The sequence below is a fragment of the Zeus faber genome, assembly GCF_960531495.2.
Source record: "Zeus faber genome assembly, chromosome: 9".
In the NCBI taxonomy this organism is placed as follows: Eukaryota; Metazoa; Chordata; class Actinopteri; order Zeiformes; family Zeidae; genus Zeus; species Zeus faber.
In genome coordinates, this window is record NC_137197.1 from 31457596 (window position 1) to 31477753 (window position 20158).

General features: G+C 41.6%; 2 protein-coding genes across 5 annotated transcripts; one reads left to right on the plus strand and one right to left on the minus strand.

The window, feature by feature from the left end:
- Positions 1-650: 650 nt before the first annotated feature.
- On the minus strand, positions 651-15035 carry efhd1 (EF-hand domain family, member D1). The gene is made up of 4 exons (XM_080006344.1): positions 14670-15035; positions 5528-5675; positions 4308-4442; positions 651-2020 (listed from the first exon to the last, which is right to left on the minus strand). The coding sequence occupies exons 1-4, from the start codon at positions 14969-14971 to the stop codon at positions 1886-1888; spliced, it is 720 nt and encodes a 239-aa protein (XP_079862470.1). The 5' UTR covers positions 14972-15035; the 3' UTR covers positions 651-1885.
- Positions 15036-16227: 1192 nt separating this feature from the next.
- lyrm9 (LYR motif containing 9) lies at positions 16228-20064 on the plus strand. Of its 4 annotated transcripts, none has more exons than XM_080007385.1 (4): positions 16228-16345; positions 17580-17747; positions 19559-19651; positions 19734-20058. In XM_080007385.1, the coding sequence occupies exons 2-4, from the start codon at positions 17622-17624 to the stop codon at positions 19749-19751; spliced, it is 237 nt and encodes a 78-aa protein (XP_079863511.1). In that variant the 5' UTR covers positions 16228-16345; positions 17580-17621; the 3' UTR covers positions 19752-20058. The 4 variants fall into 4 exon arrangements, with proteins under 4 accessions (XP_079863511.1, XP_079863512.1, XP_079863513.1 ...); XM_080007386.1 differs by lacking the exon at positions 16228-16345 and adding an exon at positions 16367-16726 and having other exon boundaries at positions 17579-17747; positions 19734-20064; XM_080007387.1 differs by lacking the exon at positions 16228-16345 and adding an exon at positions 16367-16723 and having other exon boundaries at positions 19734-20064.
- The last annotated feature ends 94 nt before the right edge of the window (positions 20065-20158 follow it).

The following is a 20158-nucleotide window of genomic DNA, read 5'->3' on the forward strand; positions in this document are numbered from 1 at the left end:
TGCATTTGGGATCTCTGGTTACCTTATGTTTTTCAACATACCAAAACACTCAAAATTCAATAGTAAGTAGTAGTAGTTGTTTGTCCAACAATATATGGCTGCATGAAAACGTTACTAAAATGCGATCGGTCACTTAGTAACATTTTAAAAAGGGCGGGAAAGTCAATTTGGCTTCAAACCGCTTTAATTAACTCTTAAAATCATAAACTAGAAAATATTATTCAACAGAGTTAACTTTCAATTTAAAGCACGGTAATAGTAATTATGTGTTAAAATACAAAACAAATGATCCAGCACATAATGGGAATTTGCTTCTGTTAACAAAATTAATTACATATAAAACAGATTAGGATTATTTTGTTACTTTTAGGATTCCATTGTCTGACAGAAGTTTTACAGAGCAACACATAGTGTTACATTCAGTAAAAATCACAACAATATCACAACCATGATAATAATGTGTAAAATGTATTACACTTCGATAAATGAAAAATAGTTGTTGGTAGCAGATCATTTTAAACCCAACCCCATTCATCATAAAAAAATACACCATTTTTATTTCCTTTTATCCATATCTTTTATTTACTATATCAAATATACCAGAATAGATTAGTGTTTATTATTGCCCCCCCCTATTCTTCATTCAGGTCTTTCGTATTACAGTATTAGATATTTTAAAAAAAGTGCAGAAAACTACTTCAGAGGAACTTTTGAAAACCATGAATAGTATAATAGTTAAACGAGTGACATTATCACAAAAAAAATGATTAAACATAATAGCTATTTTTATTCATGTAAAAATACATCATTTTATTCTCACAACAAACACACAGTACATTGAAAAAAGAAAAGTTATCGACATACAGTAGTTTTGTAACACGACAGGCAACCAAAATAAGCTAATATACGTGTATATATCTATATATATATACATATATATATATACACATATATATATATATATATATATATACACATACACACACACACACACACACAATTGTGAATAAAGACCCGGTCTCGTATAAGTTTCTCAGTTAAAGTCAGCGGTAATCTCAAATTATTTATCATCATTAATCAACAGTAATAATCTAAAATGGTCCACTGCCAATTCATTTTTAGTCTCAATTTGTAATAATTTTTCATCATTATAGTCGTGGTGTTAGGTTTTGGTCTACGAGGCCTTTGCAACTGGCCCTCCAAAAGTAAATATGAGCTGCCAAAAATGGCAAGGGCTTCACTTTAAAACTGCCATTACCTTAAATATATTACTTCATGATTGTGTGAATTCTTTCAAAATTTGTATGGCGTGAAATAGTTATGTTACGACAATTTAGATACACACACGCACAAAGTGAGAACATATCATTACGTCACATGTTAACATTGTAAAGACAGAGAGCGCCCCCCCCCCCAATATATAAACTCTCTTCCATGATATATTCTAGTGAAAAAATAATTCTAATTTCTGATGCCATAAAGAACAACAACAACAAAATACCTGCTGCGGAACGTGTAAACTGGACAGGATTCCTAAACTCTTATAAGCTAATTTCAGAATGGCACACTCCAGCTCCAGAAGGGGGGTGAAAAAAAAAAAAAAGATATTTTGAGAGAAAATCTCGAGCGGAAAGACTTCATGGGCCACACATTACAAAATATTTTATCTTTGAGATTTTATGTATTAATTTATTTATTTATTTTTACTGGCGGGAACAAACCACAGTAACATTAATCTCTGTCCCCGTCGGACGATGTTAATCGCTTATGTGTTGCTTTTATTGCAAAACTACTTTATAAGATCTCCTTTGAGATGATTGTGCATGCTGAAACCTGTGCGTGGGAGAGGTTGTCCTTCCGGGTGGTGGTGGCGGTGGGGTGGGGGTCATGAGCAGAAGGTGGACTGCAGCTCTTTGAAGGCGGCCCGCCGCTGCTTTCGCTCCAGCTCCTGCCTCTTGCGGTCCTCCTGCTCCTCCCGAATCTCTGCCTCAAACTTACTGCCCACAGACAGAGCTTGCATCTGACAGAACACACACAAAAAGAAAAAATTGTTGCCAGTGATGGCTCCTTTCCAAATTTCATATCCCACGTGTTCATCATAACCTTATCATAAAAAAACCGTTAGAGGGGAAAACCTTTCATTCATAGGCCTGAATTGAGTTGAACATGTCATATACTTTACCTCTAATTATTTTTATATACTCATTAGATATATATTTTTTTTAAATAAGGACAATGGACCATGTCTTTTTTGATTGTCATCTTTTAAGATCTGACTATTATAACAAGCAGTCTCACCACTTTGCCTGGGGGATCCCCTCTGCCCAATTTGATCAAAAACCGAGGTTCTGTTTATACACTAGAGGGCGCACTTGAATAATAAAGTGTATCCAGGTCAGGGGTCTTCAACCTTTTTCAGCCAACGACCCCTCATTGGTGGATAGAGAAACAGAGCACTGACCCCCTGGAATTTTTTCTATCAAACTTTGTGTTACATTTCAAGCCTGCTTGTCCGTAATCACCGGGTGTCATGACATTTCGCTGCATATATGTACAACCGTATGTGTATGTATGTGACAAATAATTGGCCTATAATCCTTTATTATCCATTTAAGATTAAGATTTATTTACATTAGTTTAGTTCCCTCAGTACACTGTTTGCCAAATGGAGGTACTCGTACGCTTAGGAGTACTGCAGGGGGTATGCTGAAAATTTTAAAAAGTGTAAAAAATATATATATATTGGTTATATATAATGTTAAAAAAAAAAAAAAAACACACATACGACGCATGTACATCATTTGTTGAGCTTTTTTTTCCCCTCTCCCCATGCCAGTGAAGGGGGTACTCAGCTGAAAAACAGATCTTCTAGGGGATACACTACTTGAAAAAGTTCAAGAACCACTGCCTTAGTCTCGTAGCGTGACTGTGTGGAAAGAATACAGTTAAATCAAAATTGTTCTTGTTTTCACAAATAGAATAAAGGTTTCACAAATTTGAAATAGGGTTTGAAATGCTGTTTAGGCTTTTTATTATAATCTAGTCCAGGAAACCTACCTTAAATGATCCGTTTTCACGAATCTAAAATAGGGTTTTACATGCAGTTGAACATCATTACAATAATATAAACTATTAACTATGTGTTTTCATTTAAGTTCAGCCATGCACCAGTTAAGTCTGTCAGAGACACAGTACGTTGCTGAAAATTAGATTTTTGAACATTACTCAAAAATCGGAGGGTTTTGAACGCACCATAACGTCAGAAGCGGCAAAGCTTGCTCTCAGCTGATCACTGAAATAAAAAATATAAAAACACAGTGGGCTGGAACCCCTGCAGTACTTTCAGACCCCCGGTTGAAGACCACTGCTCTAGTGAACTAACTGGAGTTCTGAGAGATTTAAGAGTGTGTCCAGCTGTAACCCTACAGTACATAAAAATGTTCAGTGACAGAAATCCCAGCATGCCCCACTTCGACAATTAAAAAGGTACCTCTGCCCTATCCCACTGTGTTCCCAAACAAGACAATCATGCGTTATGAAAGTAGTGATGAAAAGTTTAGCTCTTTATGGAGATTCGCCTCTCAACAAGTGACTGTAAAAAAAAAAAAAAATTAGTTTAGATTAGTTCAATCTTCAGACTCGGTTTGTTGGTATAAAGAGTCAGAAGAGCCCGTTCGGCTCTGAGTCATGAAGGGAATTCTCACAAGAATCATTTGATTTTGTCAAATTGTGCCACTCGCGACCCGCGGCTCAAGGCTCTTATAGTTTGAGATGAGTAGCAATGAATGCCTGCGTGTCTGGCTGCAATTACAGTCAGGAATGCACAATTCTTTTGCCGGAAAGAATCACGACTCGAGTGTCGTTTAAAAGATACAGTATGTTTGCTACAAACTAATAGTTTACGAGTCTTGTGTCACTGTATGAAAGGCCAAAAGTGAGATCCCCGACAGTGACTCGCCATCCAATAAATATACAGGTATATGGCATGTTTACTGGATTATTGGCTAGCAACATCACACCATAGCAAGATCACATCATAATCACTGACGGGAGGATCCGCTTCCTTCTATCTCGATGGTTTTAGAGGTCGGTTGCAATGACACTCTGCCCGACCAGAATTGGTAACATAATGGTGGAGAGAGGACAACACGATAACGAGGTTAGAAGAATGCGGGTCACGAATAAAGTGGGATGACCTGAATCCTCAGCTGGGACATTTGAGGGGAAAAAAAAAACAACTGGAATGCAAAAAATAGCATGGTGCGACAGGTCAGAGCTCCTGTTTTTCACCCACGCAAGCCTCTCACCTTTGCCTCAAAGAAGTCTTTGGCCCCCATGACTCCCTCGGTAGAGACGTCTATCTCGGACAGCCTGGCCAGCGCCATCAGGCCACTCTCCTCCTGCAACTCCCCGGCTGCCGCCTTGCGGAAGATAAGCAGGAACTGGGGGGAGGGTGGAGGAATCAGACAGCCTGGGGTTATGGGTGACACATTTTAATTCACGATGGGAATTATCTGAATCGTTCGGAACCCGAGCGCCGAAGCCAAACCAATTGATGGGAGATTTCACCAATCAAGATAGTAATAGGGAGATTTACATGATTGAGTCAGATGCATAACGATGTTTGCACAATATGTATTCAAAATCCTGTGTGAACAAATCAAACCAAAGGGATCACGTTGTACTACATTATACACATAAAGTACATATTGCTGGATGAGAAGCACACATTGAGTCACGCTTGAAAGATACTTATTCTTTTTGGACTTCCAGGCTTTGAGCTGACGATGCATTTCTTCCCACCCCATATTAGTAGCTGAAGCAGAAGTGTTCTGCTCCTGATATTTGTCAAGTCACATCAATAAAAACGCAATGACCTCCCCAAGTAAGATTCGAGGTACGAAACCTGCAGTGAAAACAATGATGAGCCAGTGCAGTATTACAAAAGAAGGTCAAACGTGGCAAGCTGTCAATTAGTATCGTGATTTTTGGGAAATTGCAATTTTGTGATCCTTAAGACACTTCGTCCTGGTTTTCTCAAATGAAAGATGAACATGCACCAAGTTAGATGCTGGTTTTTAGCCATTTAGGTGAGGGACTGTATACCCTTGAACATGCACCTACTGTGTTTGTTAGTTCATCTGCTTTGGTTCAGAGGACAAAGACCTGAATTCAGACCTTGTTGGCTGTTGGGTGTGTGTGTGTGTGTGTGTGTGTGTGTGTGTCCACCTGTTAATATCAGCTGGTTCCCATCTATCAGACTCTTTTTCATTCTCTCTGGCACGCATACACACAAGTGAAAGTAACAAGAATGTTAATAAGAGATGCCTCTTAACAGGCAAGTTCTGAAATGTGTTATCATAGCGTATAAATAGACCCTCTAATGCCAACACAAACAACTTGACGTGCAAAATGAACACACACACACACACACACACACACACACACACACACACACACACACACACACACACACACACACACACACACACACACGAGTAAGAACACACAATTCACCAATGCCTACCTCTCTATAACTGAGTTTTCCGTCAAAGTCTTCGTCCACCTCCTTGATCATGTTCTTGAGTCCTAGGTGGGTTTGAGGCGCTCCCAGCTTCTCCATCATAAGTTTCAGCTCCATCAGGTCAATGAAGCCGTCCTTGCCAGAGTCAAACCTAGTGCGACGGAACAAGGAAAGGAAAGGGAAAAAAACACAAAAAAAGAAAAACGGGAAAAAACTGAGTCATCGCAGAAGCCAAATTCACTCACAGGGGAGGTTTCACAGAGAGGATTTAATCTAAATCAGGGCTAAAATAATCAGACTTCAATTCATCCAGAATTAAAAAATATCTTCCCCAGACGTTGCTGAATTAAAGATGAATTCCTTCTTTACTAGGAAGTGCTAGACTAAGGTCATAAAGGACTAGTTCGCTCCTGTCAACCACCCTTCTGTCTGGTCTTTGTCCCAGATAATACATTTTCTCTTTTGTCAAGGTCAACCTGGAGGTCCATTAATCAAAACATTAACGTGACTCTGGCCAGGTTTAATTTAGGCCTTCACTTAGACTTCACTTAGATATTAGCTCTAATCTTCCTTCTGGAAATCAAATTTATTTTTTAGACTCATAGACTAGTAGAATCTGACTAAAATATCCTCAGACTAGGGCAAGTCTGAGACTATTAGATTTAATGAGACATTAGATTTAAACCATGACTGAGAAGGGCCATTTCAGTTAGTCCAGATTAAACGTGTGATTTAGCCCAAGATTAGGCCTAATCTGTGCCCGCAAAACCATACCTTATTGTTTGATCATAGTTTTGTCACGTTACTTACAATTACCTGTAATTGGTCAGTCTGTCCCGTGGTGACATGAAAAATTCCAAAATACAATACAGCCTCCAATGAGTTACAGTTTCATAGAATTGCTGCTCACAAATAGTATGTAGGTGTTCACAAAGCCTTGCTCACATTTTCCCCCAATTGTCAGAACTGCGACCTGCCCATCAAGCCATTCTTATCACCTGCCCTCCGACAGCAACAACACAAAGACACTTAAAAGTCTGATGGAGGAACTATTTATAGAGGCTTTCAAACCAGCTGTTGGAGGGGCCAGCACACCCTTATCGGGCCTGCCAAGCCTAGAATGAAAGTAATCTGGTCAGGCCCAAAAAAGAAAAAAAAAAAAAAAGGAGGGGGGGCATTGTTTCACTCAAAACTTCCAAAGGACACACACACACACACACACACACACACACACACACACACACACACACACACACACACACACACACACACACACACACACACACACACACACACACACACACACACACACACACACACCCTAAAAAGGTCTCCATTTCAAAAAGATCTCGAGTATGAAACAATCGATTGGAGGAAGATACCATCTCATCTGAGAGGCAGTACAAAAGAATGCCAAAGCCACACCAACCCGACACTGGAACTCTTAAGGAGGAGCCCCCACCCTTACACCCACAACCCCACCCCAAAAACTGGTATCGGTGGTGGTTGCCGGAACCCGGGTTCACTGAACAGCCCAAACGAAACCAGCCCTCTAGGCGCAGGATCCGATTTCTGCAATTGACAGTGGCTGCCTGTTCTAGCATTGCGACAACTGTCCCGACTGCTCACGCCAGCCATTTTGGATGTGAGCATGTGGTCCACATTGGTCACACACCCTTATTAAAAGCCCCCTAAAAATAGTCATATTCCAGTCATGAGGGATATGATGAGAAATAAAGATGAACCGCTACTATTTATTGTGATTTTTAAACTGGTCATAGTTGAAATCACTACAATTAAAAAAAAACCAAAATAAACCCTTAAAAAACCTTAAAAAACGTTTTACATTCAAAATGTATCGCAAAGAGAAATCGAACCTAATACTACTACCTGATACTACTACAGACTATTGACGGAATAGGTCAAATTTGAGCTTCAGGAGTGCAGGCAATTTTCTAAAAGGTGGTTTGCCTTGAAAAGTTCTGAGGTTTTATTTTCCTCCTCTCTTTTGTTTACTCCTAGAACAGTTAGCGGAGTCGCGAGAGGCCAAAACGACAGGTTTTCTTTGCAGTTTAAGAGGGAGCGGTGGCGCTTTTTCGACCGCAACCTTCGGGGGCCAAGCCTCATTGTTCCGGCAGTTTCCTTCGCCTTTGGCATTAATTATAGATGCTGGAGCTACTGGCGGCAACTCCGGAAAGCCACATTTTTTTTGAGGGAGGAGGCAACATTCCTTCAGATTCCGACCCCGTGCGGAGAGCATATAGATGGAGCAAAGGCGATGGGTGCTCCATGTTTCAACCAATCAGCCCCGGCGAGAGGTGACGTCACTTATAACACATGGCGGCCAAAAGTGTTTCAACGTCTGGGTAGCGAGATACAAAAGAAATGGGTGAAATATCTCTTTAAGCCTGGCTCCATTGTAAACAGAAGACAAAAAAAGCCTAACTAGGTCAGTCCAGCGTGACTGGGCGGCGAGCGCTGAATCCCCCCCGGGGTGGGGCGGGTGGGGGGGGGGGGGGTGTAATGGGTGAGTGAGGCAGAAACAAGCATCAGAAGGAAAACAAGTGAGACTTGAGAGGGATTCAAAGCGGCAGTGTGAATGTGTGCGTGTGTGTAAGGGGGGGAGAGCCATGTGAAATTCACATATTATAAAGACATGCGGGGGGGGGGGGGGGGTTGTGGAAAACTGAGGATGGGGGGGTCCAGTCCTCTGTCAGGGACCAGATCCAAGATGGATCCGATGGGAAACAAATGTTACCCTTGCGGCACCAAGGTCAAAGGGTCAAGTTGAACTGAGCCCCAAGCGGAGGGAGGCAACATTTTTGGGGGGGGCGGTTTAAGACTGGACCATCGGCTCTGGAGACAGACATTTTAACAACTGACATTTGCAGATTTTCAATCTGTTCTCCGCACACACACACAACTGCTGTCTCTCTGAGGACTGCGAATTAGCGGCGGCTGGTGGTGCCTCCGCTGTGTGGAATGAGTTCTCAGGCCACACTCTTCTCATGCGTGGTGTCCCAGTGGTGGAAACGAGCTACCCAGTTCATTACACTCTGCAGAGACACTCATAACCTTCAAGAAACACCTGAAGACCCTGCACTTATTGGAAAAACCTGAATGTCTGATTCTATCCTAGCTATGACTAACTATTCTTGTTTTTGTTGAGGTTGACAAGATTTAAGTTTTTGTATTGACATAATGCACTAACAACATAGTTTCATACTGTACTACATACTACTGTACTGTATGTAGCATACTGTACTGCATACTGTATCACTGTTCTGGGTTACTGCATACTGCGCTGTATTGCTGTTGTGGTTGGTGTTACTGTATTGCTGTGTCGTACTGTTGTATACTATACTGTAAATATTTTTACTGCACATACAGTATCTGTATACATTGTGTCCCAAATGATTATGCAAATTGGATTTAAGTGTCATAAACATTAAATTTGGGGGTTTTCAATTAAACCCATGGATGGTATTGTGTCTCAGGGCTCTTTGGTTCACTGAAATCAATCTCAGACACCTGTGATAATTAGTTTGCCAGCCGAGCCCAATTAAAAGGAAAACTACTTAAGATGGACGTTCCACATTATTAAGCAGGCCACAGGTTTCAAGCAATATGGCAAAGAAAAAGGATCTCTCTGCTGCCGAAAAGCGTCAAATAGTGCAATGTCTTGGACAAGGTATGAAAACATTAGATATTTCACAAAAACTTAAGCGTGATCATCGTACTGTGAAGAGATTTGTGGCTGATTCAGAGCACAGACGGGTTCTTGCAGATAAAGGCATAATGAGGAAGGTTTCTGCCAGACAAACTCATCAGATTAAGAGAGCAGCTGCTAAAATGCCATTACAAAGCAAACAGGTATTTGAAGCTGCTGGTGCCTCTGGAGTCCCGCGAACCTCAAGGTGTAGGATCCTCCAGAGGCTTGCAGTTGTGCATAAACCTACTATTGGGCCACCCCTAACCAATGCTCACAAGCAGAAACGGTTGCAGTGGGCCCAGAAATACATGAAGACTCATTTTCAAACAGTCTTGTTTACTGATGAGTGCCGTGCAACCCTGGATGGTCCAGATGGATGGAGTAGTGGATGGTTGGTGGATGGCCACCTTGTCCCAACAAGGCTGCCACGTCAGCAAGGAGGTGGCGGAGTCATGTTTTGGGCCAGAATCATGGGGGGAGAGCTGGTAGGCCCCTTTAGGGTCCCTGAAGGTGTGAAAATGACCTCGGCAAAGGATATAGAGTTTCTGACTGACCACTTTCTTCCATGCTACAAAAAGAAGAACCGTGCCTTCCGTAGCAAAATCATCTTCGTACATGACAATGCACCATATCATGCTGCAAAGAATACCTCCGTGTCATTGGCTGCTATGGGCCTAAAAGGAGAGAAACTCATGGTGTGGCCCCCATCCTCCCCTGACCTCAACCCTATTGAGAACCTTTGGAGCATCCTCAAGCAAAAGATCTATGAGGGTGGGAGGCAGTTTGCATCAAAACAGCAGCTCTGGGAGGCTGTTCTGACATCCTGCAAAGAAATTCAAGCAGAAACTCTCCAAAAACTCACAAGTTCAATGGATGCAAGAATTGTGAAGGTCATATCAAATAAAGGGTCCTATATTAACATGTAACTTGACCAGTTACGATGTTTTTGATTGAAATAGCTTTTGATTTCAGTAAATATGACCTCTTAATGCTGCAAATTCAACAAAGGACCATTTTCAGTTCTTTACAACCTAAAAAATGTTTTGAAACTCTGTTGTGCGTAATAATTTGAAACAGTGCAATTTGAGTTTTTATTTTTGAAAAAAATGCTGTTATCATTGGGAGGTTTGTTCAATAACATTTCAATTATAGCCTAACGGTTGATGACTTGAAAATGATACTGACTGTCATTTGCATCGACTATTTAGGAAAATCTGAGAAAAATATCATTTGCATAATAATTTGGAACGCGGTGTATACAAATAGCCTATCCCATATACATAACTCTATTCCCTTCTAATTTGTACCCTCGCTTTGTATGATGTTTTTGAGTCTTATTTAATTTTTATTTAATTTTATTTTATTTATATTATTCTATTCACTAACTGCATTACGTTTTAGGAATCAGTTAGTTCCAGTTAGTTAGTAGTAGTAGATAGTAGTAGGAATAAGGTTAGCTATTATGTTCGGTTTAGATACTATTGTGCATAATCTCTGGGTGCGTTGTGAAGGCATTTCACTGCATATATGTATGAAAGTATGTATATGTATGTGACAAATAAACCTCTTGAATCATATCATATTGCACTAACATACAAAAACATTTTTGATTCTTTACAGCTATCTTGCACTTGTATCTGGTTGGATTTAGAATCAGGTGCTCAGGCATTTAAATCAGAGGTTGCTCCAATGGCTGATGTATGCTTTGATTGTTTCTTGCTGCTCTTGTAATGTAAGTCGCTTTGGACAAAAGAGTCTGCTCAATGAATAAATGTTTGCGTAATGTCTGTGTAAATGACATGGTGGCGCAGTGCATTGCACTGCTGCCTCACAGCAGTGAGTGGGTCCCCATGTTCTCCCCATGCTCACATGGGGTTTCCTCCACCTAACGTCAGTAAGGACCCCCACCAAAAACATGCACACATCATCGTCTGACCAGCGATGGACACTCGTTACCAGGTCCCCGGGCGCGTCCACGTATCCTGCCCACTGCTCCTGGCTGCCCCCCTGAGGAAGGACAAGCCAGGATGGGTTAAATGCAGAGGCCTCATTTCACCGGCCACCATCCAAAGCATGTGTGTGTGTGTGCATGTATTGTAGTGTGGTGTGTTGCGTGATGAATAAAGACTCTTCTTCTTCTAAAGAGGATCACAAATGTCAAGACGAAGAACAGACGGACACAGTTTAGTGGTACTGCAGCACTTGCGAGAATGTATTTCCTCCCAATATTTTGACACCAAAACAAACATGTATGGCACAGAGCTCGTGACTGTGCTTGTTTGTGCAGCGCTGACATTATACACTAATTAGACACCCATGAGTCGCCACAATTCCACAAGCCATTCCCACATTTCAGAAGTCCACACTCGCCCACTTGCCACTTTCTTTGGTTTCGCCATTGTGCAGGCGCACAATCTCCTTGGCTGTTGAAAATTGCCTTTGTGATTTGAAGCTTTGATGCACACACAACAAATGATTGGGTGTGGAAATGGAAAGGGTAGCCCCAATAATATCATAACAACATGTTTGATTGAATCGTGACCTGGCCGATTGGGAGACAGATTTCTGAGAGAGAGACAGATTTGAGCCTTTCACTCAGAATACATATACATATATGAAATACATATCTCAAATCGTTGGCAAATCGGCCTTGAAAAATCACGTAATGTGGCCTTAGCTTAACAGACTAGATGATGTGTCTGTGAAAGCAATTGAGGTGGAAACCAGCACTGTTCTGCGAGAGATTATAGAGCTATGTAGAGCATAACAGAATCACTGCATATTAAAAAAAAAAAAAAAAAAAAGGAATAAGAACAGAAGGCAGGCCCACCACTGGGAACCAGAGCGTGGGACAAAAATGGGACCCTTGCGACCCCCATTCCAACCCTCATGCCCCAATAAAAGGCAACTTGCAGGTTGGCATACCCAATGAATTAATGTGTGAGGAAATGATGTAGCTATTCGATTTATGAATCATTTTCTTGACTTAGCTTTCTTTACAGCTGGACTAATTTTTGTAATGCAGTTAGCCAGGGCCACCTAAAAATCGGACACGGCCCGCAAACTTCAACGTGATGGCATGTAGGAGAAGACAGGATTGAGCGAGCGTTACAGTGAATGGCAACTTGGCAAATAGGAGATCTAGAGTAGAGCAACACTCAAGAGTGTTTTTTTATATTTTGATTTATTTCAGAGTTTCCAACTTATAAGAAATGATAAACGTCATCCAACCGTAAACCCCTACATTTTCCCTGTATTTTTTCCCTTTTCTGCCTGTAAAAAGGGTGAAAAACGATTTAAAACCATCTTCTCCATAAGCCCAAGATTCCGCTTTTACCATCAGTAGAAACCTCTCACACGTCATGCAAACCACAACGTACAATTTCTCAAAGCTCTGAAGCCTTTGGTTACTTCATAAATCAATCGAGTTTGGGGTCTGCAAACACAAAAACACCTCTTATCAATTGATATATCGATAAAATATCGATATCGATCCGTATAATCGACCCAGGGATTCTGCTCTCCCTCCACAAGCCCTCTCAGCAGAGGTGTGTGGTGTGGTGCGACGGGCAGATAGCAGTGACGCACTTGCCTCAGTCATGGGCATGAACAACTTACGCAACACTGTCCCCAGGCTTGATGTCACAAAGCAGAGGGACAGTAAGACAGAGACCTCGTCAGATGCCACGGACACTGGGGATCTCATTCCAAATAACTGCTGACCCAGTGAAAAATTACAGCCTTTTTTTGCTTTAGGTTGTTTCCCCCCCCCTTTTCCCCTCTATCTACCCCCGTTTCGACTCTGACACAAAATTTGAGATCTGGTATCTTTCCTTGTTACTACCCCTCCCCCCAAAAACAACGTCTCAATTTATCTTGTCTTGTTATTGTCTCCATTTATGATCTCAATCCATTGTCAAGTGCAGGGACTGCATCACTGGTCTCCGTCATTGTTAAATCCCTTCATTTTCTAACCTAACCTGTAAAAAAATATATAATACCTGAGTTGTTTTTGGAGCCACCGCTGGCTACCTGAACGTCTGCCTTGTTGAATGAAGACTGCGAAAATCAAATGTAAAGCCTCACCTCCCCAGAGATCTCCACACACACACACACACACACACACACACACACACACACACACACACACACACACACACACACACACACACACACACCCCTCTGCATTTGCATAAAAATAAGATTTAGCCTAAACTGTTCGCGAGAGAGGGCAACAAAGAGTTAAACGCAAAGAAAATGAATCTGCGACGCATGCTACAACCTCATTCAAGTTAAAGTGGTGATCCACAAAATCCTCAGTGTTGGGTGGGTCACCCTGCAAGTCCCCGAATTTGGTTTCCCGGTCACTTGAGGCGGTGGGGATGGGTTTTTTTGTCCACTGACCACAACTAGCTACACTGGTTTATCAAACTCACCGCAACTGAATCTCACTTCTTGCGCGTGCCAGATCTGGCCGAGATAGGCGGACGCCATCACCAACAGAGGAGCACATGCATAACACAAATAAATCGGATGGCTGTTTCTTATTAAGTGCCAGCTAAATAAATATGGGACGGATATCAAATCCGCATTTTTTTTTTCTCATAACCAAACAATCTCACGGATTACCACTTTAATACAGCAGCCTCTCAACGTCTGAGGTCTCCCCCGCACACGGACGCACAAGGATCCTCTTGTCGGCAGAGGGGAGGAGGTGCCACCAAGAGGAAACAGCACCAGACAAGGGTGTCTTTCATCCTCAGATTAAAAAGGACATCAGCACAATGGACGCACAGTTCAATGGCCCAGGAGAAAGAGCGCAGCAGGGGGAAGAAAAACATTACATTGGCAAGACTTTGATATTGGTATGCACTGGCTGTCCCCTCCGTTTGCGCTATAGTTGTCTGAATGGCCGGTGTTGTTGGTGGATTTAAAAGCAGGGCTGCGTCAACGGCAACGTGAGAGGATTACATGGAGCTGGGGAGTCTTCGGGGGAGAAATGTCGGAAAAATAAATTGTTGGAAAGTCAAGGATGCTCTCAACCACAGCTAAAGCAGTTGGTTCAATAACATCTCGAGGACTGAATCAGTAAGTCAGTCAATCACCGATCTGGGCTCGTTTTAACGCGTCAACAGAAGCTTAATCCGATCCTGGTCCTTCCCACATGAGCGCCAAACCATAATCCCCTGAGCTGCAATCATGCGGCTGTCTATTTGAATCCAATACGGGCCTGTGGGTAACTTGAGGGGGTGTGCGTGCGTGGTGGCGTGCGGGCGGATGAACGGGAGTCAATCGTGAGATGGCAAAAACACACACACACACACACACACACACACACACACACACACACACACACACACACACACACACACAGTATACACATTACTTTTATTTATAATCCCTTATAATAAAGGGATCAGGTGCTGCACGTACCGCTTGAACATCGCCTCCATCTCCTTGATCTGCTTGCGGGAGAACTCCTTGAATTCCGTGTAGGGGTTGAACACCTTGGTGAGTCTGGGCGCCGCGTTGCCGTCGTTGATGTCCTGCCGTCGGGTGAGTTTCTCTGCCAGTTCGGATTTGCCGCCGCAGTCGGGCGACGCAGCCTGGCTCTCCCGCGGTCCCGGGTCGCCGGGTCTGGCCGCCGCCAGTGCAGCGTCGGATTCCGCCGCGGGAGTCCCCTGCTCGGCGGCCAGCCTGCGCTGCAGTTTTCTCGCCAGTTCTTCTGATGCCATGGCTGCGTGGGGGTGGGGGCGAAGGTGGCTTTGGATGGGGTGCTGTGCCGCGTCCGTGTGTCACAGTGCGTATCGTGGCGGTGGTGGCGGTGGTGGTGGTGGTGGTGGTGGTGCTGCTGCTCCGCATCCACACGGGCTGTGGCCCGGGGGGCGGGGCGCAGGGTGGACGCTTTCTGAGGGGGGCGTTCCACACCGGAAGTAGTGGGCGGGGGGAGGACAATCTGAGGACCCAGTCGAGTGAACCGAAAAATGCCCGTTTTCTTTATTTTGCCGTTGTGTAGCCCACATGAGATGTTATGGCAACATCTGTGTCGTTTGAGAATTGGAAATGTTTGTGATCTATCTTTTTATTTTTTTGGAAATCAGCATTTTTTTTTTTGTATTGTGACGTATGCCAAGTGCAAGTGAACCAAATTGATTTAATTTGTTTTATATTTCTTAAAGCAAAATTAATTCAACACAAATGTAAATGTGCAAAACAAAAGCGGTTATCTACACATTTTTATTACCACCTTTATTGAAGTTATTTAAGGCTTTCACAAACAAAAAGACCTACTATGAATAGTTTATTTATTTATATATGTATTGTTAAGTGTTTCAGCATCTGGGATATTGGTGTATTTTTCAAATTTGAAAAACAAAAAATACACGTTAAAAATATTCATATTTGATCTACTCCGTGAGTACCACATAATGGGTGTCTATTTCAGGTTTATAATGTGTGAGACAACAGGGGAAAAAATCCATTATAAATTTGACGTTCCAAAACATGTTTTATATTGATAAAGAAAAAAATTGAGTTAATTTGATGTATTATTATTATTATTATTATTATCATTATCATTATCATTATCATTATCATTATCATTATTATTATTACCTCCATCATTATCTTAGGCTATAACGACCAATTTACTTTGGCACAGCTCATTAAATTGGTGACAATTGAATCATTGCCAGAATAAATACATCACTATTGTACCTGTGATCACAATTTTTGAAGTTTAAATCTCAAGAGTACATGGCACACGTTTCAGATATGCTACATTGAGATCTCTAGCCACAAACTCAACGACATGAAATGTTGTAATGATGGATGAATAACGACCAATGATGAGAATCAAAATAGGAAAGTGAGAACTACTGCAATTGATCCTTATTAGACTACTGACCCTGACGGAGGGAGGGACAGAGAAAAGTAACACACGCTCCATGTCAGTAGATGGTGCTATCGAGACATTGGCTTTTTCTTCTTTCGGCTATTGGCTTAGTGAACACGAACAGTCGTCGACTTAAGTTACGTTGCTATTTTTTCGTGTCCTGCGTGAGTCGTTGTGCGGTGGCGCCAAGTCACCACCATGTGACTGCCTCGCTGTAAGTATCAATATAGTCATGACGTTTGGGGACAAACCGACGGACAGGGAGGCAATGCTTACACGTTCAGTTCGGAAGTGAGGAACTACAGACTCGGAGTGTCTGATTTCCGAGTGTCGTTGGAAGGCGGCGGCCGTCTTGGCGATATCGCGAGGCGAGACCACGGCCCCGTTTGAATTTACCCTTCGTCGTCATTATCGTGTTTGTGTTGTCAATGGTCGTGTTGAAATCAGAGTTTGTTGTTTGTCGAGTGTTGTGTGTTGTGTGGTAGCAGTACACTAGCACGGGTTGGAAAACGTCACCGCGGGTGCGGTAAATATTCCAACGGTAAACAGCGAGCTCCAGCAATCAGAGACGTCGCTGTTACACTCCAGGACTGTGGTTGGTGTATTCCTTCTTCATGACATCGTGAATAAAACGTGTTTTTCTTTAAAAAAACAAAGGTTAATATCATACTTATGGCTTCTACAGGAGCATATACCATTGTTTCACAATGTAAGCTCGCGGTAAGTGTACCTTGGATAGTTACGATATTATGACTAATAATAAAAAACTCGATCCAGAATATGAATGGGATTTTCACTCCCAGAAACTCGCTATTGGGCTCTATATCACAATATAGTTAAATGTTGTCTTTAAGGCTGTATCACAGTCATGTAATTGAATGTAACATGGACGGTTTTATCCCACATTATCAAAATATTATCAATATCGCCCCGCCCTACTGGCAACACTGGGAACCCACCGCAGTGAAGAAAAAATGGTCTTACTTCGTTTGCACTATGTAAACGACTTGTCTATTATTTTTATATTTTAATCGGTAGTGAAGTTTGATCTATTTCTTTCAAATCAAATTTTCTGTGTTTACAGTGACTATTTCAAGTCTAAACAAAATTGAACATAAACTTATGTATAAACCCACTTTACACTAAAGCGTATATAGTGGGTGTGTTGAGTAGGGATGCCAGATATCGAGTACTGATACGAATACGGAAAATTGTAGTTGCTCTGCATCCCTAATATGATGCGTTTGAGGGTGCTTTGAACTTGTTTACACCATTCACTTACACAATTTACACCAATGATTTAACAAATTCACATCTTATTTGGCCTGCAAATACTTTTCTTTGGCCCGATGGTACAGTTGTCTGTAACAGTTGCAAAAATGCCAGTATGAAGGGATAACTTGCATCATTGTTATCAGCCAAACTCTCCACTCGACTTGTTTTCACAGACAGCTGCGGTGATTTAGAACAATTTTGAACACGTCTGAGGAATGGCGCCTTTAGTTGGGGCCGAATTGGTCAGGACACCCGTGCACCTCTATCGCTACCTCCTCAGATGCTGCAGACTGCTACCGACTACAACCATGCAGCAACATTACCGTCATGCGATAAGACAGGTAGGGAACAGTCTGACATGTCGACTGCTGACTCACCACCACCTTTTCCTTTGTGGTGAAATCTAATGTCACAACTGCTTAGCAAACTTCATGCTTTTAACCTTTGCCCTTATTCAAACCCACTTCCAAGCCGATAGGACGGACATTTACGGCATGTTGGAATTGGGATTCCTTGCTTAGCTTTCAGGAACGTGATAAGATAAGAATTCAATAGTGTTCGTTGAGGTGATTATGTGAGAGATCAATGACAGCATTGATGAAATCTATCCGGGTCAACAAAAACAGCGAGGCGGTAAGGTAAAAAAAATTGGATTACCAATACAGCAAGAGACACTCGTCTTCAAATATACGACAAGGTCTTCGTGAATGAGCTGTGCAGGTGGAGCAAGGAAAAACATGTTTTCCCAAAGCCTCGTGAACATTATGTTTTTGTTTTCTAAATTGGGAACAACAATGAAAAGATTGAGCACCTGAAATGAGCAGATTTTTGGTCTCTTCTGCATACACACATAACTGCTGTCTGTGAGGAGCACAAATATAGAGACGGAGAACAGAGTTTTGTGGTACTCCGGCACACGCAAAAATGTGTCTCCCCATGGGATTCTGGCGAGAGGCAAAATATACAAACGAGCATTGATGCTATAAAGCTCGCTACTAGGGTTGTTTGTGCAGCAGACTGACATTATACGCTGACATTATACACTAATCAGACACTCGCTCCTCCATTTCAGAAGTCCACACTTGCCACTTTCTTTGGCTTCGCCATCGTGCAGGTGCACAATGTCATTGGCTGTTGAAAGTTGCTGTTGCAATTTGAGGCTTTGAGGTGCACACATGAAAGCATTATAGAAAGACTAGACAAGATACAGTCAAACAGGTTTGAGTCATGAGCTGGACGATTGGGATCGTATAGACAAGATTTGAGTCTTTCACTCACACATATCCGTGACAGCTACAACTCTACAGTGAAATTATTCTGCACTACCCTGGACACAGCCCAATCTCAAATTGTTGCCAAATTGGCCTCAAAAATCACTTAATGTGGCCCTAGCTAAAGTCAATCATAGTTCTCAAAGATTATAGATGACAATTTAAGGATTGTTTTTACCCGCCATTCATAATCGCTTACACTCTTTATTAGAAGTGACTCTCCTGAATTGATATCACTTTACGAATCAGAATATTACTCCCACCCCTTCAGTACACATCAAAATTCTCCTGAGACCAATAGGGGTCCTTTTTTCTCCTTTTCAAGTGCAAAAGATTACTACAAATGCCCTTATTATCCATCACAATCGAACACATACTCAGATCCCTGAGAGAGAATGTCTTTTAGGGTGAGCTTAGAACCCACAGATCATCTGTGAGCTACATCTATGTGCTTAGAAACAAACATCTTTGTACAGTGTGTGCACAGTATTTGTATATTTATTGCTTTAACATTTTATGCAATACACATTTCTGAAGACGAATGTAACCAAGAATGTATCTTATCTTTTTTATCTTATTTTTTTGTGCATAGAATTTCATGTATGGTTATGTATGTTTTTCCATTTGTGTTATGTATTTATTTATTTATTTTTAGGGGGGGTAGCATTTGACTCTATTTATTTTTTATGTATTCTATTTGTGTTATATTAATGGTGTGTAGAGAAACCAATCTTCACCACGACAAATTCCTCATAGAAAAATGTTCTTGGTGGCGTAAACTCATTTTGATTTAATTGTTTGAAATGTGATGTGTAAAGATTGTTTCAATAGTAGTAATGAATATTGTCTGTTTATTTTTATGTATTTACGCTGCAATTAAGGGATACAACAGTCACGCGGATGAAGACGACCCGGAAAGAATACAAATGATCATTCATAGAGCCATCACAGATGCAGACTGGGTTATTGATAAAGTGAGGATGCATTCCATTCAATTTGTTTCAGATTTATGGAAGACGGACATACAGTTGATTATGTCTTTAATTTATTTTACAGTACACAAAGAAGAGGTGAGACACATTAACTGTCACGAGAATGGACCATTGGAGCCGTTTTGTGCAATGATGTGAATCATGATTTTTTGTTGTCTTTTTATCATATACGTCCATATGATCGAGTAAAGTTAATTAAATGCATTTTCATTGCAATTCCCTTTTCTGTTTTATAAGTAGAGTTTGTAAGTCATATCAAATTTTTGCAGGTTCCAGAGTCTAAGAGCCCTCAATGACGTTGAAATTTGGAAATAAAATGCACAAGTCATGGGTATCTACAGATACTGATTTCCTGTATAGTCAATTATTTCTCTCAAATAAGAAATTCCTTTGGATTTACACCAAGCACCACAACGCAAGTCGTCGCTTTGTTGCACATCGCGTTGTTTCCTCTGATGTGTAGGATGTATTGAAATAAAACATTGATTC